This window comes from Natator depressus, chromosome 7 (genome assembly GCF_965152275.1).
Source record: "Natator depressus isolate rNatDep1 chromosome 7, rNatDep2.hap1, whole genome shotgun sequence".
NCBI lineage: Eukaryota > Metazoa > Chordata > Testudines > Cheloniidae > Natator > Natator depressus.
Window position 1 is genome coordinate 58,721,764 of NC_134240.1, and position 25,386 is coordinate 58,747,149.

The window sequence follows — 25,386 nt, forward strand, 5'->3', positions numbered from 1 at the left end:
ACAGCAAACTACACGTAGGTCACAGGTTTCAGAGTAACAGCCGTGTTAGTCTGTATTTGCAAAAAGAAAAGGAGTACTTGTGGCACCTTAGAGACTAACCAATTTATTTGAGCATAAGCTTTCGTGAGCTACAGCTCACAGCTCACTTCATCGGATGCATACTGTGGAAAGTGTAGAAGATCCGAAAGCTTATGCTCAAATAAATTGGTTAGTCTCTAAGGTGCCACAAGTACTCCTTTTCTTTTTATGTAGGTCACAGGTGATCAGGAGATGGAATCACCGCATTACTGTTGTGTAAACCTTCTGTAAGTGGCAGATCAGCACTGATAGACTTCAAAGAGTAAGTGTGTATTGAGGAGGAATTTGAAATAGGAGAAAACAAGTCTAATGAACTGTTTATTTTACAGGGTCAGATTTCACGATGTTGTAAATTGTATTTGTTTTGATGAAATGGTAACAGTAACAGACTCCTTCACTCCAAGACCAATGAAGGCTAACAGATTTTACGAAGGGTTTCAGAGTAGCAGCCGTGTTAGTCTGTATTTGCAAAAAAAAAAAGGAGTACTTGTGGCATCTTAGAGACTAACCAATTTATTTGAGCATAAGCTTTCGTGAGCTACAGCTCACTTCATTGGATTTTACGAAGGGATTTAATTTAATCAGACACACAAACTGATCCTTTTTTGGCTATGGAGTAAGTAGGAAAAATTATGGCATATAGCCATGAAAAATGTATATGAGTTTTAGACCATGCTGATTTTCCTTGGCACCCTGGAGTAAGACATTCTCTTTCAGGGCTCCAAGGTGTAGAGTGCCATTATTGCTTTTGATGTGCAGAGCCCACAGCCTATCCTGCTGATCATTATTGTGTTTACTTGTAATTCCCCCCACCCCAGTCTGTCTGTATCCATCTGTTGTTTCTTGTCTTATACTTAAGACTGTAAGTGGCTTGAAGCAGGGAGCACCTTTTTGTTTTCTGTTTGTATAGCACCTACCACAACGGGGTGCTGTGCTATGCTAACACAAATAATATTTGAAGAGACATTAGCAGAGGATATTTGATTATTCAGATGGTGGGACGGAGCGGGGAGCCCTGAAGTCTTCAGTGTATCTCTCCCCCTGCTTGTGAAAATTCTGTGTAAGTTAGACAGGTTCATTAATTAACAAAAACGGTAAAATAAGTATGTATGATTTAATTTAGAAAAACATGCAAGCATATTATTGTGGTCAGTAGACTTTTAGGGTTTGAATGAAGACACACCGAGTTAATTAAGCAACAGGAAGCTATTAGCACATTTCTCAGTGTGCTGTTCATTTTTTGCTGTGTACTGTAATTATATCGATTTCATAATATACTTAATCAAATGCAATTAAGAGCCATACCGTTGTAATAATATTACAATTCAGTAAATATTTAAAGAGAAATTTTAAAATGGTTTACTGAATTCTGAAAACTCATTTAAGCACCTGAAACTGAAGCCGAAAACAAATCTAAATTTTCCTCTCATTTTCTTTCTGACAAGTACCAAATATTGAAACTTCATGTGAAATGGATTTAATCAGTTTGACAAATGGAATAAAACTCTATAAAATTAAAGGTTACTCCAGAAGTGAAAGAGTAGCAGAGACACTGTCTGAGAAAAAAGATACACTGTCACTGCTCCAAGGAAGTGGGACTCATTGATTTAAACTGAGATAATGACCAAATAAATAAAAAATAAGTGGAAGTGTGTCTGTGTGTGTGTAGCTGGAATGAATTAAAGACTGGATCAAGGCTCTTCTGATGCAAGATAGCACGATGGAAGAATTCACCAGTACCACTAGTCTGTACATAAATAGGTTCTTAGATACATTGATCAGCTGCAGAAAAGAAGGCTAATAATTTCATACACTGTTTCCTAATTATATACAAGACAAAGGAAACAATTACACCATGGCCTTGCACAGTGGTGAGCACTTACTTGAGAGCACCTTACCTCTATGGGAATGTACAGAAAAGAGAGTTACTTAAATGATCAAGACTACACTTAACTCAGAGGGAGTTGACGATACTCAGCACCTTTCTGGATTGAGTCTTCAGACTCAAAAATTTGAAGAGGAGGAATATTTGTGCTCACCATGTGGACTTGTATTACACTGCAAAAGTACCTAGAAAGGACTGCATTGATTTAGAAGAGAGCAAAAGGAAAATGTGGACTCCTGGAAATTAAACTAAGATGACAAAAGTTTAGGTTAAACTGATGCAAGGACAACTCTCTCCCTCCATCAGAGCATGAGCCATGTTTGGAATTTTTTGCCTCTGGAGGTAGAAGAATACAATGTGACAAGATTCAAGAAAGACGTGTTGAATATTACATGGACATCACCAACACAATAGAGTGTAAACAGGGTTAGATGACATGGTATGGGAATTTATGCTCACATGAACATGGTTAAACTAGTCCTCAAACATGGGGGTCAAGAAGGATTCCCTTCCCCCAGGGCACATTGGAAGGGGTCTGGGATGGTTTTTAGTATGTTGGAATATTGTCAGCTATGGCATGGTGAACAATAAATTCCGTGCGAGAGCAGCAGAATAGCACTACTTACTATGGCAGCATGCATTAATGTTGAGACCAATACACACTTCTTGGTTACATTACTGTTTAGTCATCACTTTTTTTTGTTGGGTTTCCCAGAGAATCTATGCACATCACTGAGAATATTTTAAAGGATAAAACAATTAAAAAACCCTGAAAAGTCAAGCACACATACAAACCTTCAGGAATAATGGATATACAACCCCATGTACTGAGATAACACACACACACACTTTTCAAATGTTACCTTTTTGTTGGTGTAAGAGCCAGTTTCATGTAGAACTGCAACTCTAAAGGGAGGCCACCAACTGTGGAATTCTTTCACCCACTGATGCATCACTGTGGCTGGACACACAATCACCGTTGGGCCCAAACCTTTAAACCTAAAATAAAATATTCAGGAAGAAAACATTAATGTGAAATAAATACGCTATATTAAATGACCCATTAAAATAACCAACAGACACTCAATAGTTCAAGCAGAATATGCGAGCTAAGGACATTGATTGGCATTTTTTTTTAAAACCATCTGATAAAAGGGGTAAAGGGTACAGCTACAACAGTTGAACAGTTAATGGATGCATTTATCAATATAAATACAGAAATAGAAAAGCTCCAAACAAAATAGTAAAAGGGCACTGTGGTAATGCAAATCAGATTTAGGATGCACAAAGTCTCTTTAAAAGAACTGAAATTATCATCAACTGCCAACAGCTTTGTTACTTGCATGCTGGCTAAAAACAAATGGGGGCTTACATTCTCTCAAGTATCTTATTATACATAATGTGGGTGAAGTAAGGTCTTTTATTGCACCAACTTCTGTTAGTGAAAGAGACAACCTTTCAAGCTCCAGGGAACTCTTCTTCAGGTCTGGGAAGGTAAACAGTGTCACTGCTGAATACAAGGTGGAACAGATAAGGAGTTAACACATGTTGCAAGACACCATTCAAGACGAAGTGGTCAGTCATAGGGCAAAGGAGGGTTAGAGGGTTACAGACTGGTGTAATGAGACACAAAAAGTATCTCTTTTGCATACATGATTTTTAGTGTCTAGCACAGTTATGAATTTAAGCTCCCAGGCTCATCTTTTAAGGTGTTATGCAGGTTTCCTTTCAGAAAGAGGACTGAGAGGTCAGATATGAAAGTGATCTTTTTGTGAAAAAAGTGTTTGCCCACATCATTATACACTAACATTTTGCATTATGTTGGTAATACAGAATATACAGCTTTAAAACCAAAAATACCCAGCGTTCTGACTATTTTTGGGCTCTGTCTTGTATCCTTTTTATTAAAGACATACAATTAGAGCACATTTCATATTCAAGCTCTTTATAAGCAACTACTTCAACACCCTATGAGGCAATATCAAACACCCTTTTTAGAAGTGGGGATACTGAGGCAGACAGGCAAAACAATCTGCTGAAATCTACAGAGGAAGTCAGTGTCAGAGCTGGGATTAAAACTTCCCTGGCTCTCAATTCTTTTGTTCACATCTAACCCCTTTTCTCTCTCTCTCTCTCTCTCTCTCTCTCTCTCTCTCTCTCTCAGGAAGAGCATACTATTAGGAACAAACTCCAAGAAGCTACAGTTGAATTCATAGCTATCCTGTTCTTCAGAAGGAAAATACTTTCTCTCTCTCTCTTTTTTTTTTTTTTTAAATGACACACACACAACAGGGTTAGTCCAGGTAGAAACACTGACAGACTATCACAGAGAAGATACAACAGCAGGAAAAATCTCAACACAAAATGATACCGTTTTACTGTTCAAATATTCTCTACCTTGAAACATCAACATGAATAAATAAGTCATCTTTACCACAATCACATACAGCTGTGTTTTCAAGTCTTGCAAAACTGTTGTGGAAAATCATGTGCATTTCAAGAGGTATTATCTGTGAGAGACTAAAGACAAATCACTAAACACCTCTAGATTACTGATAAGTGGCCAGGAAGGAAACAAACTAGAACAGCCACAAACAAGGGATAACAGCATTTCAGAGACTGGGGACATTTTATGAAGGATTCCGGTTATTTAACGTATCGGTTTCCAGAATGACAAGAGATCCTCCCCATTGTAAAGATGGGGAATGGCAGCACAGAGAGATTAAATGACTTGCCCAAGGTCACACAGGAAGTTTGTAGCAGAGTTGAGACTTGAACCCAGGCCTCCCACATCTTAATCTACTGCCCTAACCACTGGACCATCCTTCTTCAGACTGTAAACTCTTCAGGCAGAGACCATGGCTTTTTTTTTTTTCTTTTTTTTCTTAAATCTGAAAAGCTCCATGCCAAGTTAACAAAGCGACAGGCTATTCAAATGTTTACTCATAAACAGCAGAACAACACAGGCTCCTCATTATAAACAACCAGTCTCAACTAGTTTAGAATAATCCCTAATTAGTATAATTCTCTGACATTTCTATCACTCTCGTAATCCCTGTCGGATACTGCTAATCCTTTGTCCCCTGTACACTTGTACTTCAGCAGTTTCTTTAAAATCACATGGGGTAAGCGTTTAGCCAGCCAGCGTGGACGGGCCCAAATATCATGTTTGACAACTGAAGCAGACAGCTCGACTTGAGCAGCTGAAGTAGTATTTAAAATGGATTCAGAAAACAAGGTACAGCACTTGGGTAGCATTGGCATAACTCCTCTCTGCCAGTGCTACACACTCAAAACTCCAAACCAAAAATCTCCCCAGCGGTGTAAAGTTTGCCACTTTTGGTTTGCAGGGGGTTTGATCAGTTTTGTAATCTGTTCCACTTCACAGGTGTTTGTGACCCACCCACCCTTCCCTGGAAGTTCATTTCAAAGTAACACACTGGTGGGAAAGCTTCCGATCAAAAACACATAAAACAATGAGTTGAAACTGTGAATCCCTCCCTAGAACTCAGGGGGTTCATTAAAAAAAAAAAAAAAATCAGTTCAGGTTTGTTCACTGGGTTCACAAACCTGGGCAAAGTTTGGAGGTCTGATATAACCCAAACCCAAGCAAGTTTCACCCAATTTCAAGAGCGTTTAAACACAGTTTAAAAACAAAAAAAGCTAAAACTATGGAAACAAACTGAATCAGAACTCACAAACAGCTTCCAATGAAGAGACAGGGAGAGAAGTGCAACCTGGCTCGTTCTTTGGCTCTCAAAAGGCCAACATCAAGAGATACGATGTTTTTGTGGGCACTTTCATTCACAATTGATTTAGTTCTTGGGTTAATATACCACACATTCATAGATATTAAGGTCAGAAGGGACCATTATGATCATCTAGTTCAACCTCCTGCACGACGCAGGCCACAGAATCTCACCCACCCACTCCTGCGAAAAACCTCTCACCTATGTCTGAGCTATTGAAGTCCTCAAATCGTGGTTTAAAGACTTCAAGGAGCAGAGAATCCTCCAGCAAGTGACCTGTGCCCCATGCTACAGAGGAAGGCGAAAAACGTCCAGGGCCTCTTCCAATCTGCCCTGGAGGAAAATTCCTTCCCGACCCCAAATATGGTGATCAGCTAAACCCCGAGCATATGGGCAAGATTCACCAGCCAGATACCCAGGAAAGAATTTTCTGTAGTAACTCAGATCCCACCCCATCTAGTATCCCAACACAGGCCATTGGACCTATTTACTGTGAATAGTTAAAGATCAATTAAGTGCCAAAATCATGTTATCCCATCATACCATCTCCTCCATAAACTTCTTTTATTGAAGCCTTTTCCCCATAATACGATATTAATGAGAGATCTGAGCAATAATCCAATATACCATACTCTTTCATTATGGATCACAGGATATGAATATTGATGGTTAACTGATTTGAGTCTGCTGCTTATTATTAGCACTGGCTGCAGCACTCAAAGGATTCCTACTGAAGACAGGCAGATTTTCATGTCTAGCCCCAAATTTCAGGGCTGGCTTTTTGTTTCCCTAGGCTCAATGTGGCATTCCGTTTTGTAAACTTCTAACAGAAATTAGACTGCTCATCAATGATCTAATGAAATCCTACCATCTTCTGATTTGTTCAACTGCAGCATAAAAAGCGAGACTTGTAATACAAGCCAAAGTAGTTATCAGATGCCTAGTTAATATAAAACTACTGAAAATCTTCAGTGCTGTTAGGACACTACAGACAGTATTGAGAAGGAACTTTGCCTTTAAACATTCATATTCAGTGGATTATCACTCTCAAAATTACCACAGCAGCTAGTTTCTCATGCTTGGTTTCAATTGAGATGGATTGTTTCGGAGGTTTAGAGAAAATCCATTCTAGCTACCTGAGGAGGTCGGAGGGAAAAAAAGGAAAATTATTGACCTGTAAATCTCAGAGGGTTTTAATTATAATAGATTCCTAACTCTTGAATCCACCTCCCAGTGAATTACCAGACTTGCAAAGTTATTAATTTTCTTCAGAGTGGTAGCCATGTTAGTCTGTATCACCAAAACCAACAAGGAGTCCCTGTGGCACCTTAGAGACAAAAAAATTTATTTGGGCATAAGCCCACGAAAACTTATGCCCAAATAAATTTGTTAATCTCTAAGGTGCTACAAGGACTCCTCGTTGTTTACACTTTCTTCACTGGCAGGCAGTGGGTGCTCCAGCTGAAAGGGTACACCAGGCCCTCCTGCCTCTAAGGTTGTCTAGACTTTGAGCTGGAGGTGTGATTCCCATGTCAAGGGAATACAATAGTGTAACCATGGCACTGTAAACCGCTAGGCTTCTTGAGTAAATACCTAACACATACTTGGACGGCCAGCCCCTCCTGACACCAGAGCTACACTCTATTTTTAAACACACTAGCGCAATCAAAACTAGTGAGAATATGTATTCTCGAGCTGGGAATTACATCTCCTCAAACTGTAGACACAGCCTCAGAGAGAAAGTGAAATGCATCAAAATGATATTCAAGACCCATGTGATTAATATAACTATGCCTTAGCAGGCCTGCCGAGGAAAAGCAACAAAAAATGCAGCCAGCCAACTAGCTGACCATTTGGACATGCTTCTCTTGGAGACAGTTTGACTTAATGCATCTGACTGAAGTGAGAGAAAAATCTGGAGGATGTTCTAAGGACCTCAGTACACTCCAGATGAAGGACAAGGGTCCTTTTAACAAAGCGTTTGTGAAGTTTTGCCAAAATCTGCACAGAAAACAGAGCAGAAATGCATCTACCTGCAGCAAATGAAACAGCAGCCAAATAAATTCTGATGGATAGGATCTGTAACCAAGAGTGAGAAGGGCAAAGAAGGTTGGTAAGCAGTTGTTTGGGAGATAAATAAAATGATCCACAACTAGGTCTTTTCACTCCAGTTCACAAACCTTTTCCAGTTGAAATTATATGTCAAAAGATGCCTTCTGGGCAGCTAGAATCACTTGAACACCTGCTCAGAAACAGCAACCTCTTCAATGTCTACCCTATCAGGAGCCATGCTTATAAGATTCCAGGGTATTATGCAGAGAAGGAACATGTTTGTCTGCTCATGCATGCCGAGGTCCTCATTTTGATGCGATCAGCAACTGCCAAGTAAGAACTAATTCTGTGTCAGTCAATCACTAATAGGTCAGAAGAAGTAGGGAGGCAGAGGGACGGTATGGCTTATGCGACGGTCCAAGTACACAGACAAGGGAAGACATTTATGGCCACTATGGTATGAGTCTCTGAGTCTGGTTTCTTATGTAGTAAATTAGCGGATGTGCCAGAGATACTTTCCCAGCCTTTTATCCAGGACCACTCATGATGGTATATTAGGGTAAGCTCAGTCTGTCTGCAAATAGTTTCGCCCATCCTTATCAAATAAGTGACATGCAGAAGTATCTTTTAGGGACAGTTTCCAATTCCACCCTGCAGGGCTTTCCAACAAAGGAAGTGAGACGCCCTCCTCCCCTATCGTATTCTCATCAGCGTTCTGTCAATCTGGATCAGATGTACCTCTTGAGATACTAAGGGGTAAAATCCTGGTCCCACTGATGTCAATGGCAAAACTCCCACTGATTTCAGTGGGGCCAAGATTTCACTGTAGATCTTCAAAACCCCAAACATCACAAACAGCACAAAATGCTACACTCATCTCCAGGCCATTTATATGAAGTGTGGATTCCTGAAGAGACTTATGCCAGCATTGTCAACCCTTGGTGTCTATAGTTAGGCTCCTGAATCTTTACTTTGTGGAAGCTGGGGTTGCTCTGCACCTCTGAAAATGAGGCAACTTCTATTTAGGGCATAACCTAAGACACCCAATTTGGAAAATTTGGCTTCTAGTGCCCTCATTGCAATGTCCCTCTCTGTGGACTTCCCATCCCATGACTGGAATCAGATATCTGAAAGTACTTTCTACATTGTAAATGCTCTATAGACTTCCCCCAAATAGTGCATCTCAGAGGGAGCCTGTCACCTGGATATGGTGAATCTGTCTTGCTTGTTGCCATGGGGCCTCAAGGGTTTATAGCGGCGACTCATGCAGGGGCCACATTTACCAGGAACATTGGTCTAGCCATTACTGTCTTTATTGAAACCTGATCTCTCTGTCAAATCCGTCATGCCAAGTACATCCTTCATACTTACAGGATAGGGGACTCTATCCTGGGCCACAGCGACTCTGAAAAAGATTTGTGGGTGATGATGGATAATCAGCTGAACATGAGCTTCCAGTGCAATGCTGTGGCCAGACGGGCTAATAAAATCCTTGGATGAATAAACAGTGGAATCCTGAGGAGTAGAGAGGGTATTTTACCTCTGTATTTGGCACTGGTGTGACCACTGCTGGTATACTGTCTCCAGTTCTGGTGTCCACAATTCAAGAAGGATGCTGATAAATTGGAGAGGGTTCAGAGAAAAGCCACAAGAATGATTTAAATATTAGAAAACACACCTGATAGTGACAGACTCAAGGAGTTCTAACTATGTAGCTTAACAAAGAGAAAGTTAAGGGTTGACTTGATCATCGTCTATAAGTACCTACCATGGGGAACAAAATTTGATAATGGGCTCTTCAATTGAGCAGAGAACGGTATAACACCATTCAATGGCTGAAAGTTGAAGCCAGACACATTCAGACCGGAAATTAAATGCAAATTTTTAAACAGTGAGACTAATTAACCATTGGTACAATTTATCAAGTGTCGTGGTGGATTCGCCATCATTAGCAATTTTAAAAATCAAGACTGGATGTTTCTCTATAGATCTGCTCTAGGAATTATTCTGGGAATGTTCTATTGTCTGTGTTACAGAGGAGGTCAGACTAGATCATCACAGTGATCCCTCCTGGCCTTGGAATTGATTACTCCAACAAGGGGGAAGGAAAACTTGCTTATGTTTCCCAGATCTAACCTTCACCTTGTCCTCATTCAAAGTTCTCCTCAAAACTCATTTTTGCAAAGCCTATCAACTCCAGTTCCCGCAATGAAATGAAACAGACGTAATTACCTTTTTAATAAAAGGACATCACTAACAAGCAACCCATACTGTCATGGCACCTTTTATATCTTGCTCTTCTTGAGAAAGGCAGGATCTCCCCCCGACTTCTGTCACCATTCCCACACTCTCCATAGCTTCAGCCAACTAATAATGTCAACTAAGCTTCAGTGTGTACTTTGTCTTTTTATTTTCCTGTGACGCACTATGCTCACTAATGACTGCAATATGAAATAAGAAGAAAGTAGGACAAGCCAGGCTGCTACTTGTCTACACTCGTACTCCCTGAGTTGTTAACCCTACTGCAACTGAACTACTATTAGCAACTGTTTAAAACATTTTGAAAAATTACTGTGGGCTACAAAGTTTAAGTAATAATTACTCAAGGAGAGACCGTGAGTAAGTGGCATGGCTGGGATTAGAATTTGAGGCACGGGGTTGTGTGTGTAGCGGGGTGTTTCCTGACGCCTAGTAGCATGCTTTACTAGTAAACCCATGCAGACATTTCAGTAATTATGCTACTACGGTATTTTCAGATCTATCACTGCCGCCAACTATCAAGGCCAAAGAGAAAATTCTGGTCAGATCATCTCTACAACATCTGAAATGTGATAGCACCTTGAGCACTCCAAGTATTAGCTGAAGATATCAGTATTTCCTGCTCAGCAAAAGCAAACTGTCTTCAAAAAGAAATTGGGGCATGAACTAGACAGCACTGAAGACAATTAGGTAAACATACTTTTGTTGATATGATATTAGAAAATTGCCACCTGTACTGAAACAGAAGCACTCCTATCTCAACAGAATTTAACACGTCCACTGATGTTGTCTGGAAGGGCACAGGAAAATAAACTACAGGGCTCCGCCAGTTGTATAACCTGATGGTAAAGTTCCTCTCTCTGGGGCAGGTCTCTCTCAATCTCTCCTCTTGAGGCTGTTCCACTCTGTATAAAATACTTGAATAGCCACTAGGGGGTGGGGGCAAAGAGGAAGGGAGGGGAGAGAGAAAAAATGACTATAGCCTGGTGGTTAGAATGCTCACCTAGTAGAACAGCTTCAATGGGAGAGACTGAGAAGATGTCTCCCCAGATTACTCTACAGCCCAGAGATTAGGGCACTCTGCTGTGAGGTAGGAGACCCAAGCTCAAATCCTTGTTCCACATCAGGCAGATGGGGAATTTGAACCAGAGTCTCCCATATCTCAAGTGAGCGCTCTAAACACTGGGCTAAAAGTTATAAAGGAAGACACGGACACTACCATCATCACCTCCTCCCGCTTTGTGAATCTAGACTTTTTAAAAGGCCCAGAAACAAAGCGGTTCAGGTCAAATGACATGCTTCATTTAACTTAAAATTGACTTTTGATTCTCTGAAATTTACCACAATTTTTGGCTTCAGTTCTGGTTGTAGTGAATTTTTTGGAAATCCCAGTGAACCAAAAAAACCAGTTATTTGCCCACCTCAAGGCTGGGGAAGGAAGCAATGTTCTCTATACTTGTGTCCTCTTCCCAGCTAGTAAAGCTACTTGGGGGTAAGATCGTTCTAGAAAGATGCTATATTTTGTAAGTCATTTTAACAGCATTTATGTCCATGCTAAGTATTCATTATACAAAGATTTAATTCAGTTTGAAAATCATCACTTATTTTCTACTCTTAGTAAATCTATTTAGTAATTTGAGATCCTAAGTTAGAAGGTGCTATAGAACTGCAAAGTATTAGTACTATTATGCATGCACTTGGTATTCCAGGATTTAGAAGAATCTTCTTCTGGTAATCTGTCTCATCCACAGATAAGAATAAATTCCTTCTTTAGGTTCTACTCAGCAATACATGGAAGGAATAATAAGGGGTGTGATATGGAAGTCTGGTCAACCTAAAGAATGGCTTTCAGAAGAAGAAACAGATGTAGATTTATCTGTTCTGGTCTTTAAAAAGATTCTGCAAGGATGTTCCATTACCCACCAGAAGCTCTGACTTTCATCCTGAATATGCTGGTTACTTCCTGTAAAGCATTCACCTGGTGTCTTGCCAGAACAAATATTTTAATGTAAAATTTAATAAATGGAACTAAAGGTATTACATCTAATTTAAAATTCCATATTGTGTAAACTATTGATATTAACGTAATTGAGTTTGTAAACAATCCATTTGTGTAAGCTAACCTTAGACATTGTATTGACCCAAAATATCTAGTGTGGCTCATCTGCAACATGAAGCATCAATGCCTGGAATTCATTAAAAGTGTTACATGTTTAATTTTTCCTGCCCTACAGCTCCATTGTCTCGTAAAAAATTTCCTTTGATGTCCCCCACTAAAAGAATTAAAGGAATAATGTAATTGAAATGTCATTAATAATTCACAGGACCCTCCTCCACCAGCAATACATCTGATGAAATATTAATTGAGCTCCACAGACTGACAGTCTGCAGAGGAGCACTTGCCTGTAATTTGAACCACGAGTCCTGATCTTGCTGTAGCTCAGACCTGCCAAGAAGGCAATTATCTGGATGGTCTTGCCCAATCCCATCTCATCTCCCAGAATTCCTCCTGCCTGCTGGCAGTGCAATTCCCAGAGCCACCTAACACCTGTCTGCTGGTACCTACAACAACAAGGAAAAAACATGGCAAATGTTTGATAATACAGATCATAACAGAAAGTACTCATGAAATAATCATTTGGCAAGGTTCTAATACTAGTTACAGTAACATGCTGCATGTGTGTTTTACATAAGTGCTGTATTTACAAGGTCATGCATTTTTGATGCACTTAGACATTATATGTGACAAATTCATTCTTTATGTAATGCTAAAGCATTTCTAATTAAACTGACAGACATGGTAATTACAGGGTATTTTATTTCATGTATTTTTAAAAATACTGTTAGAAGTAACTTGGGAAGCTGCTCTAACATCCACATTTTTATTATCCCTTCAGAAAGGGGAACTTTAACAGGTAGGGGTCTAGTAAGGTACACCATTTGGACTTAACTGGAAGCTTAGGTTTGTAATTGGTGATGCATGGGATTTATGCTCCACTACAAGAGGGGTTAGGTTTGTTAAAGCTTGTTTACTTTATATACAACCAGAAATTCATTTAACAGAATTCAGTCTTTTTAAATAAGGAAAAAGCTGACAGATGTCAAAAATATTTTGAAAGGCAAAGAAACAAAGATCTGTCTCAGAGAGTAGGATGTAGCAATATGTTACTAGAAGAGGATACCAGTGCGCTTACAATTCAAAGTGAAAGACTGGAAACAGAATGAACAGTCATGTAGAATACACCCCAATCTAAACACAGATTAACAAAAGAATGTAAAACGAAAAATCAAGAAGGTCGGATTTGGGAGGCCAGATCGAGACTGATTTTAGGACATGCTTTTTTATAATGATATGTAATAGTGCAAGCAGGAATTATACTAATTAAAACAGATGCAGTTTAAACTGAAAGGACAAGAAAGTGAAAAAAAATGAAGCAAGATAGACTTAAAAATGTAAATCATTTAAAGGGAAATACCAAGGTGGTTGAAGCATTTGTGTATCTCCAACATGCATATTGAGTGGAGCAGAGGTTGAGTATAGAGATGTAGCTACTGACAGAATGGGGACAGTTCATACAGTGCACTCTCTTACACTTTCTTTTGTAATTCGGTTTTCCTTCCTTGAGTGAAGAATATTTAGGAACACCCTGGCCTACTGACACTCATGTCTACAAACTCCTTATAAATGACTACTATGGTTTTACTGATCATTACACACATTTGGGATGTGGTTCTTAACTTAGGTATTTAGATGGAAAGCTAAACGAGATAAGAATGAAAAAAAGGATTTGAGAAGATCAAAGAATCATCGAACACCACAAATGTTATCACTTGAGGGATCACATCATAGCATGATGATGCCCCAAATGTATTACAAAAGGATCCCCCTAAACATAACATTTGTAGTGTGAATGGACCAAACATTTTTCAGGAAGGAAAAAGCTAAAAATGAAGAAAGAAAGGTTTGCAGAATTACAGTATTACTAGTTATAACTGGAGTTAGGGACCTCCCCAAGAGCAATAGCAGAGGTGCTATGGTCTGACACCTTAATGAGATCAATCAAGCCTAAGTTAATTGTATCCAGTTTGCAAATTAATTCCAATTCAGCAGTCTCTCGTTGGAGTCTGTTTTTGAAGTTTTTTTGTTGAAGAATTGCCACTTTTAGGTGTGTAATCGAGTGACCAAAGAGACCGAAGTGTTCTCCGACTGGTTTTTGAATGTTATAATTCTTGATGTCTGATTTGTGTCCATTTATTCTTTTACGTAGAGACTGTCCAGTTTGACCAATGTACGTGGCAGAGGGGCATTGCTGGCAGATGATGGCATATATCACATTGATAGATGTGCAGGTGAACGAGCCTCTGATAGTGTGGCTGATGTGATTAGGCCCTATGATGGTGTCCCCTGAATAGATAAGTGGACACAGTTGGCAACGGGCTTTGTTGCAAGGATAGGTTCCTGGGTTAGGGGGATAAAGTTGAATAAAGACTGGGAGTGGATGGGTCATTTCACAAAGTAAAACTATTTCCCCATGTTTATTTCCCCCCCTACTGTTCCTCACATGTTCTTGTCAACTGCTGGAAATGGCCCACCTTGATTATCACTACAAAAGGTGCCCCCCCCCCCCCCGGCGCTCTCCTGCTGGTAATAGCTCACCTTACCTGATCACTCTTGTTACAGTGTGTATGGTAACACCCATTGTTTCATGTTCTCTGTGTATATAAATCTCCCCACTGTATTTTCCACTGCATGCATCCGATGAAGTGAGCTGTAGCTCACGAAAGCTTATGCTCAAAATAAATTTGTTACTCTCTAAGGTGCCACAGGTACTCCTTTTCTTTTTGCAGTTTTATGGTGGGTCAGCTCTCCAGCCAGGTTATTTCTTAACTTCAGTCTCCTTCCAGGGTAACAAAGTTCAATGAATGGTTGTCCCTTTCTGGGATCTTCAGCCCCTTCTCTAGGCCTGTTTAAATTTGAGCTCCTTTCTCTGGCTTTTAGTACAGAGTATTAACCCCTTCTTGGGGCTTAGGCCACTTCCACAGTGGCTAGTGGGGGGACCTAGGCCTGCCCTACTACCCTGGGTCCCAGCCGAGGGACCCTATAGACAGCCGCCACATATTGCTTTCATTTAGTTGGTTGCTGCTGCTATTCCCTGGGCCGCTTGCCACTTGGTCCCATCACTTTCACCCTTTACCTTAGGTTACAGTCCTTAGGTTCTATTTGTCTTGTTCCCTGCTTGCACAGGGTCTCTCCAAGCCCTCCTTGCCTGGAGAGTTTTTCCAGCTTATCCCTACTTGAGCAGGTCCTCCCCCAAGCCTCCTTGGCCAGAGACTTTCTTCATTTCCCAGGACTTCGTCCCACTTCTGGTCCCAGCCAAGAACAAATATGCTCAGGCAGCAGGCCCTGCTGCTCCTTTTAACTGAGCTTGCTGTGCTCTAATTGGCTGCTTCCCTGCAGCCTTTCTAGGCATGCCTTGAGGACCCACCTTCACTGCTCCTTTTCAGGGGCTGCGTGTGGTAGGCCCATAAGGCCTCCAGCAGGGGGCCTCGAATGGCCAGTAAACTGCATCACATAGCTTACAATTAAGGCTATGAGTCAGTCACGGATTCTGAGATTTTACGAGACCACCGCAACTTCCTCAAAATTCCACTAATTCAGTGCCGGGCGGCAGGGCTCGGGCTTCAGCCAAAGCCCGAACCCCATCCCCCAGGGCTTCAGCCGGAGCCCCACCACCCATAATATAGCTTCAGAGGGCCCCCTGTGGCATGGGGCCATGGGCAATTGCCCTGCTTGCTACTCCCTAATGCTGGCCTTGTGTACATTTCCGTGATTTTGTTTATTGCCTGCATCCTGTCTGAGACTTTTTAATAAAGGCTAAGATTTTGGCATGGATATTTTTATTAAATCAATCCTGCTCACCAGTTTTTGTTTTGTTCTTATACTGGCATTCCTGAAACCTGGTTCCATCGCTATATTAAGCAGTAGGAACACAGTTGATCTAACTACACTTTCTGAAGAGCAGACAGGAATAGATAGTGAGGAAGCATTATATTGCTTAAACAGTTTAGTGAAAAAGTTAAAAGATCTGATATTACTACCAATCGGAACAAATGTGTTTTAGATTCGATTAAATAGTGTCAGAAAGCATCATGTAGCATTTACAACTGTAGGCTTCCTTAGGTCAATATTCAGCCATCTTTGTACTCAAATTTGGTCAGAACTCAAAGTTTAATGCCTATTGACTGAGAGCCTTCATACATTGGAGACTTGAACATTTAACTTAAAAGTCAGACAAATCATTCAACTCAATTGATCTTTTTAACCACTTAGGAAGTTTTGCCAACTGACTCATGCTTGCAGGGATACCCTTCATTAGTGAGGCTTATATCTCTAAGATTAATTTTTAGTTGCCTGCCTCAGTTGGATCTGGTTTTAGGAGGATTTCTGCATTATCTTTGTATAAACAATTGGAGACGATACATTGGCTGATCACGGTCTTGTCAACCAGATATTTATTCAATTACTCTTTCAGAGCTCAGATTTCAGAGTAGCAGCCGCTCTTTAATTCTGAGAAACTGTGGGACAAAAGTAGTAATTTCTTTGAGGTTATAAAACTAACTGTTCCTGATTAAATGGATACCATGCAATGTCTATTACAAAGCATAGCCATCTATAGAGCTAATTACTAGGATTTAAGGTTAATCTTTCCAGAGAGGAGATGATCTTCCTACTGTGCGGACACCACCAGCCACAGCTACACTCAAATCAATATTGCAGGAATGTCAGAGGGAAGTTATGTAATGAGCTGACTCATCAGCTGCCTTATTTGCATTGCCTTTTGTAATTGGCTTATTCAGAAGAGCCCAGGCTGAATGATTTGTAAGTGTCCCTCAGCATTTACATTCAACATTATGGTATCAAAGAAATGAAAGATGAAATGATTATTTAAAAATCAGACTGGACAAAATGTTCTAACATACAGAGGGTACTATTAATCCTGCAGCAGTTCTACACCCCAAGTAGGGTACAGGACTTCAGCCTCAGCATGTCTGAGCATTTTTTCTCGTCTAAGTTTAAATAGCAAGGTTTAAATAAAACTAACATAAGTTATAAAACAGTTCTCAAGATGAGATTTGCCCACAGTTTTTGCCAAGTATTTAAACTCTCTTCCCATCACACAAGTGCACATTTTCCTAATTTTTCTGCACCACAACTAAAGCAGCTGCAGCCACTGTATGCTAATCTTCAAGTTAAAAAACAAAAAGTTTCCTTCCACTCCATACCCCAGTTAAACATTAGCATTGCCAAGAACAGAAAGTGTTCTTTACAATAAAAAGCAGTTTTTAAATCTTTCTTTTACCACTAGACTAGCTGATATATAGATATTCTCAATAGTCACTTAATCATTTATTATCCATCTATTTTTTTAATAGAAGCCACAGGGATTACTCATCTGAGTACAGGATAGGGTACCTGGAAATGACAGCTAATAACTATTTATTTGCATGAACAGTCTATACAATATTTTAAAAGTATATGATACCTACTTAAAAAGCTTTCTGAAGAGAAAACCTGGTACTCTGAAACCCTCATCAAATTCAGCGTCACTTTCATCAGAATCTTCTTCTGCCATTCGACGTTCCTCTTTGTCCTTCAATCGTTGTTTATGCCATCTCCTATAAAGACATTAAGATTCACCATTCAATCACTGTGGTTACAAAACACAATATGAAATTAAACTGATCTATGCAGCAAGTGGAAAACCCAAGTTAAATTAGAAAATGGAAAAACTTCTTTAGTGTTTCTGCCCCCAAAAGAAAACACAGCTTTTGTATCGTGTCTTTCATACAAACTATATCACGAAATCTCTGAACAGAATTAAATAAAAATCCATCTAAGAGAATGTTGAGATTACATGGTTAAGCGCACAAAAGTTAGGAAATACCAAAAGTTGCATGTGGACATCTTAATTGTCTCCATGTGTACATGCATTTCACTATTGTCTTCAATGTTACTGAAGTGTTTAATTACACTTTTCTATAAACTTTGACTGCATTCTTTCCATATATCTAAGGATAACATTTTCAAAAGAGCCTGAGTAATTTAGAAGCCTAAATCTCAGTGAAAGTCAACAGGATTTAAGCACTTAAGATTCATTTTTAAAAGTGACTTGGGCTCTGATGTGCTTTTGAAAGTTTTACGCAAAATATTATTTACATAGCTCCTTTTACCTAGAAAAAGCCCACTTCACCTTATAAGCTATCCACCCTTTAGCTGTTCAACACTTACAGTTTAAGGCAGAAAATGATCATAGTCATTTGAAATTACAGAGAGATTTCAGATAGGCAGTGTAATTATCCAAGCCGGAACTTGGAGAAGTCACTGGGGTTCTCACTTCTCTTATAAGCAGTTAGCATCTTGGGGTTTTGTCTTATTCAAAATATTCACTTCTAATAGCACAGTGTTCCCCAATATCCAGGCTGGGAGAAACTGATTCAATATTGATTGAGTAGGAAGAGTACTGAAAAACTAACACCACTTCATGTAGCTTTTAGGCTGTCGTGGAAAGCCTCCCATCCAAGTGCTATCAGATCTAACTGTACTAAGCTTGCACATTCAGAGATTTTTCACATAAGGTGGTATAGCTATGGGACAGATGGAAAATGTGCTATCATGCTGCTGCTCTGGAGGCACGACACAAAAGCAGTCATCAATATTTCAGTTAATAAAAGGTTATCCCATACTGTAAGAACCAGATAATGAGTGAGTATTTCCTTATAGCCTTTTGAAAACTGGTTAGCAGGAAAGTCTGTGTCTGCTGAAAATCTGTCCCCCCTTCCCAATGAATCTGCAGTTTTTCCCTTTGAAACATGCAAATACTCTACTGCCCATCTTAAGTATATATCACACAGGAAACTATACACCTCACTGCAAAAACTATTATGAGGTGGAGGGATAGATTCAAATAACCAAATATGTAGAGCTAAATGATGACTTCAGGGGAGAAGGTGGATACAATAGCAGCCTACAAGTATTTGAGAAATGTAAGCAAACAAGCAGAGATATGAATTGTTTAGAATGGTCCAAAAGGTTGTAAATAGTAGCAAAAGGATGAAAATGAGCTAAGGAAAATTTAGGCTGAATACTAGGATAAGCTTCTTAACAGTGATAGCTATTATGTTGTGGAACAGTCTCCCCAGTGAAGTGCTGGATGTCTCAGCTCTTGAATCATTTAACTCTAGACTGGAGAAAGCACTGGAGAATATACTCTAGAAAAATTCTACAATGGCACAATAGGGGATGGACAAGATGGGACCCAACAGATCTTTAACTCTCTACTTTCTATGATGTATAAACATTACAGCTGAACAAACAGTGCAATTTCTCCCCGCAACTAACATTTGAGCTCTTAAGGTTTACTAGTGGGAATAGTAACATGTGAATTTTTAGTTAGCTCAGGCTCCCTCTGTTGACTAGACAGCTGTAACAGCAGAAAAAAATTATTGCAAAATAATGGATTAACAGGGTTTGTTTATTTTCAATTTCATCACAACAGGGTGATGGATTAAAGAGCTATTGATAATCTGAAGGATATTTACACACCTCTTCTGAAATTCATCCTTCCTTTCTTCACTATAATGCTTAATTTTTCTCTTAAGCATCTTATTATACAGTATTATGCAAAGTGTATTGCATCTCAAGCGTAAGTGTGACAAAGTGGGTGAGGTAATACCTTTTACTGGACCAACTTCTGCTGGTGAGACACACAAGCTTTCAAGCTTCCAAAGAGCTCTTCTTTAGGTCTGGGAAACTTAGGGTTTTGTCTACATGTACAGTGGTGCAGCTGTGCCACTGTAGCGCTTTAGTGAAGACGCTACTATGTTAACAGGAGAGCTTCTGTGGTTGGCTTAGTTAATCCACCTCCCAAAGACGGTATCTGTGCCAACAGAAGAAGCTCTCCCCTTGACACAGCACTGCCCACACTGACGAGGGTTATGTTAGTATAACTATGTTGCTCAGGGGTAGGGATTTTTCACACCCCTGAGCGATGTAGTAATACCGATATAGGTCTGTAGTGTAGACCTGGTCTCAGAGTCTCACAGCTAAATACAACGTGGAAAAGATTGTTTAGCATAAGTAGTTAACACATATTTCAAGGGACCACTCAAGATGAAGTGGCGTGTTAACACCCCTCCAGTCATAGGGTGGAAAGCAAGAGGGGGGAAAACAGCTGGGCGGGGAGGGGGGCAGGTTGCCAGGGGTTATAGATTGTTCTAATAAGCCGTAACTCCAGTGTTTCTATTCAGTCCATGATTTTTAGTCTAGCAAAGTTATGAATTTAAGCTCCATGGTTTGTCTTTTGAAAGTGTGGTGCAGGTTTCCTTTGAGGATGAGGACTGAGAAGTCAGCTATAGAGTGATCACTTTGTGAGAAGTGTTCACCTACAGGTGATGTGCTGTTTTTGTCTTATTTTTGTGCAAGAGTTCATTCAAGAGCCCTAATAGAACCTATGTGGGTGAAACCAGACAGACAATCACTACACTCTCAAATGAACTTTAAAAAGTCTGAATTAAGGAACAAAGACATTGCTCTGTGGTAGTTTTCCAACTAGAAAACTGTTACCATCCCAGGATTCCCTTACAGCCTATTTCTAGGGAACTCAGCAATAAACCTGTAACTTCGACTATGCAGAGCAATACTGTGGATGACTACTGCCATCTATGCATCAATTAATTACCTACAGAGATGGCTGGATTGTGAAACTGACCAGTGCCACATGACGCTGGTCAGTTTCACGGAGGCCAGTTCCATTAGTAAAGCACTTTGGTTCCACTGTATAGAGGCTATAAGCCTGTAAGAACAAAACTTATGAAGAAGAGACAGACAAATAAGAAATGAAGAGGTATATGCAGAAAAAATCAGAATATGGGGGGAAATGAATAGCTGAGGTCTTCACACTAACAGAATTTTCTAACAAAAAATTAAGTGGGTTACAAATATTTATAAGCAAGCTCCTAAACTGTCTCATTGGGCCACATTCCATGAAATAAAATCTTTAAACCCCTGATTAGTTTAAAAAGCAAGACACAGAAGTAGTAATTTTTTTTTAAGTAACATTCTTTCCCTGCACTACTTTAGATAGTCATGCACATATGACAGATGCACTCTGACTCGTTTAGGTATTTTCTACGACCACTAGCACATGTACTTTCCCTCACCCTGTCTAAAAATGCTGAGGAAATGCTGCATTTCATATACACACAGTGAATATATTCGGGGGTTTTCTGTTCCCTTCTACAGTGATGAGCTACCAGTCATGGTTTATGCAACAGCCCTCAAATTAATGGTTAATTGATGGTAAAATTTGATAAATGGTGACAAATCATAGAATGTAGGACTGGAAGGGACCTGTGGGGAGGGAGACATGGGCCAGAAAAAAATTTTACCAAGAAGAGTCAAACAGAGAAGGAAACATGGTTATAATCATGCTAAATACCTTACACTGCCTCAATACTGACTGCAATGTATCATGTAGTTGGCAAACTGGGCAGTAATTTGGATAAGGAAGGACCCAACCTCTGGTTTTATCCTTCCAATATGAATCACCACTAAGAAGTAATGAAAGTTCATTCTCCTCTGGGAATAAATATAGCACCCTCGCATGCATATTGGAGAAAGTGATCAAGGAACAGCCATAAGGATACTACATCCAATTGAAGTCACTGAAAGCTACAGGTGCTCAGTGCTTCCAATGTTTGGAAGCCAGACGTCTCAGATTGCACAAACGTATTTTGTAAAAAGAGGCCTGGACTATATTGGTTAAGTCTGCTAACTTTCTAGGTACCAAATAATTTTATGTCCACAGTCTGAGTTGGTGCATTATGCAGTTTATTTTTCTTTGGGAATGTTTCTCTTTTGCAAACTTTATATCTGTTATTTTAGTCAAGTGTTACACTACAGGAAACTAGTATTAAAAAAATTGGTGCTAAATCTCCTCCACAGGTTATTGTACCTTTCATTAGTACCAAGTTTATATGAAATAGCTGCAATTTGTGACTCTCTCCAATATTATCAACATTTTCCAAAGCTTGGTATTAGCTTACCATATGTATTAAGAAACCCTGTGAACATAATGCTAAGGCATTGTATTAAGGACCATTTGAGATACAATAGTCCATGATACTTTAAAAGTAAATAATGAAGTTTTGCAGCAACTTGTTTTAGTTGTAACGAAAGGATAGAAATATCAGGTTTGCTACAGTAGTTCAGACAGGCCATACAGTTCAGTATCCTTCCCTCAGCAGTGACAAATATCTGATGGTTTAGTGCAAGCCAGAAGCAGTTCAGTGTACCTAATCAATTGTACAATGTAGTATATGGGGTGGGGAAATTCCTTACTAACCCCACGTCAGGCCTTACTAGGATAACTGAGCAATAAAAGAAATACAGATGTTAATGTATCGTATACCATGCTGCTTGAAATTCTCAGCAACCTTACTGAGAAATCTCTTTATTTTTCATGTCATCAATGATCACTGACCCAGAAGCAGCCTCGGTCTGCAAAAGTAGTGGAAAAACCATCCATCATGCAGTTAAATCATTCTTAATATCGGAGTGAATTTAGATAGCAAACTCATATTCCATTTATTTCAATACCCAAGAAAGAAATTCCACAACAGAAGCACAGTAATGAGCACAATATGATTTAAAAAACATATATTCAGGAACCAAGCTGAGTGTTTAATATAGTTTACACTTCCGTAGCGCAATATGTTCTCTATTTTAGACAGCTAAGAATCCCTTACCGATTATTCCAATCTGCTAAACTGAGCCATTTGGTGTTACTTTTCTGATCTGACTTTTTATGTCTATGAGTGGATTTAATTGGTACGGCCTCGCAGATGAAATACATGCAGTTAGTAGCACAAACCTCAGAGAGTAAATTAAGACTGATGCAGACAATTACGCACTTGAGCTTGGAATGAAAGGTGTATTCAGAGAATGAACCGGAATACATCTTCATTTGCATGTTGGCGTTGTCATTTTAAAGAGCAGTCAGGATGCTCTGTCTAAGAGAAGGTCTTCAAGGAAAGGTACTGTTTCAGCATTTTCTTTTTTTTAATTTACACCTCTGAAATTATGAAGCGTTTGAATCACTGAATCTCCCTAGTAGGACAGAGATATATGTAAATGCTGGCCTGGCCAGGGAAAAAAGCAATTCAGTTTTCATGTCTTGACATTTTTGACTGAATTCTTTGGGGCCAATAGCCATTTGCACTTCTATGAACTCAGGGGACTCTGTCAGACACACTTTGGTTGGGAGGAGTAGAAAAGGGAAGCCTTTCCAACCCTGACTACCTGCCCATGGGTACATCTACATGGGGATACAAGCCCCAAGACATGGCCACCATTGGCCCAGGTCAGCTGACTCGGGTTCACAGGGCTTGGGCTTGCAGGGCTAAACATTGCTGAGTAGATGTTTGGGTTCGGGCTGGATACAATACGATACAAGAAAACCCAAAGATGTTTACTTGCCAAGAGTCTGACAGATCCAATAAGTTTTGTATATAAATGTATATAAACTTTACAAATAAAAATGCACAGTACTAATATTTATTTGTATTTGTATCATCTGAACTTAAATAGAGGAAATCAGCAAAACATGCAATTTCTAATCACGAGCAATTAAATCTTCAAGTTAATCAGCTTTGTCTTCACCCTACAGTTACAAGGAAAAGGAGGCAGTATTTTAGGACTCCATAGGCCTAACTTTAGGCATCTCTGCCTTATGAGAGCTGTAGTTTAAGTGTAATGAACTGCGACAACATAAAGACACCCTGTCTGTTAGCAGGGATCGAACCCAGGATCTTCAGCACCAGAACTATGGGACTCTACTATAGAAACTGACAAACTCTTTAGCCAATAATTATTAGAATGAGAGTCAGTGGGCAATGACGACACATTTATATTTTTACTTAAAAAAAAAAAAAACCTACTTGTTAGAGCTGATTCAGAACTGGGAGGTTATACATATTAGCAGCCTCTTACCCTCTCTTATTGTTTGTTACTCTTACTTCTTGTGCCTTGTCTTAAAAATTAGATTTTAACTGCCTCAGGCTGGGATAATGCTTCCCTATGTGTCTGCACAACAGGCCCCAAACCCTGACTGGGGGCTCTGGGTGCTATTGTAAAATAAATTGGAGTGGATGTAGGTTGCGAGCTGTTCTAGTCTCCAATTATAGCCACTAGAAGTGAACATGATCATACGAACTAAGCCATTTTTTTTTTTTTTTTTACACAATACACTTAAAGTCACAGAGGGATGCACGCTCAATTCTGTAACTACATTTCCTCTCTTCCTCGCTACTGATTACATCTTGCTTCATAGAATTAGGCCTCCTGCTTCCTCAAAGTAACCTTTTGAAGAAAAGAAAGAGCCCAGAACTATCACATACTTGGCCTGTTTATTGCAAGAACACAAACTTCCCCTTTGAAATGGTCTCTTGGTCTAGAAGGTCATAGCAGTACAACACCTGGCTAATTATCAGACTTCAACACCACAGTACTTTCACCCTGATGCAGGACAAACCCTTCAACTCCCACTCCTCAAAAAGTTTTATGTTTAAGACTTGTTTTCTGCCTTAAAAAGCAAAGCACTTTACTCAGCATCTAGCCCTAAACTACCGCTCTGTTAAGTAATCCTAAAGGGTTTCCCCCTCCTTTCTCAGGGATAAAATTTACTGAAATTTCATCCAGTCATTTGTATCCAAAACTAAAAACTGACATGGAACTAGACAGAAATGTTATTTGCTCTCATTTACAAGGCATTCTTAATATGCTTCTTAATTCACTGCATTTTATTTTCTAGTAGCATTTCCCATAATGAAGATTACCTGGGGGTATCAACGTAAAAACGTCAATGTGGACAGCTGCAGTTTAACAGCCACAATAACTGTAGCTATGAAATTTTTAAGAGATGGAGTGTTTTGGTGGCAATTACAGTTATTGATATTTCTAAAATTCATTTAAGCTTTTATTGTAACTTTAGCAACTGAAAGAAATGTAGTCTATGATATGACTTTGCTAAGGATAAATTGTCACAATCTTAACATTATTAAAAAAATCGGTTTGAATGAATTTAAACTGTGAATCATATTAAAACTTTCAATCAAAATAAATTACTCTTGATGAAAACACTGAATTAAAAATGATTTAATATTGACCTAATTTAATGGAAGAGTACAGCTTCATTCAAGAAAGTAGTAAATATTTTACCAATTAATACATTTATTAATACTTTAGCACAGCCTACAAAAAAGCCTGTCTTTGGCCCTATGGACATTGCGCAGATTAATCCCTCA

General features: G+C 39.4%; 1 protein-coding gene across 1 annotated transcript in view; it reads right to left on the minus strand.

Annotated features, from left to right (window-relative positions):
* ERCC6 (ERCC excision repair 6, chromatin remodeling factor) overlaps positions 1-25,386 on the minus strand; it is a 77,596-nt gene that overhangs the window by 33,470 nt on the left and 18,740 nt on the right. Inside the window, exons 5-7 of the mRNA XM_074958591.1 lie at positions 17,572-17,700; positions 12,427-12,585; positions 2,827-2,962 (exon numbers count right to left, since the gene is read on the minus strand). Of these exons, the coding sequence (XP_074814692.1) occupies positions 2,827-2,962; positions 12,427-12,585; positions 17,572-17,700 (424 nt within the window). The remainder of the gene's footprint in view (positions 1-2,826; positions 2,963-12,426; positions 12,586-17,571; positions 17,701-25,386) is intronic.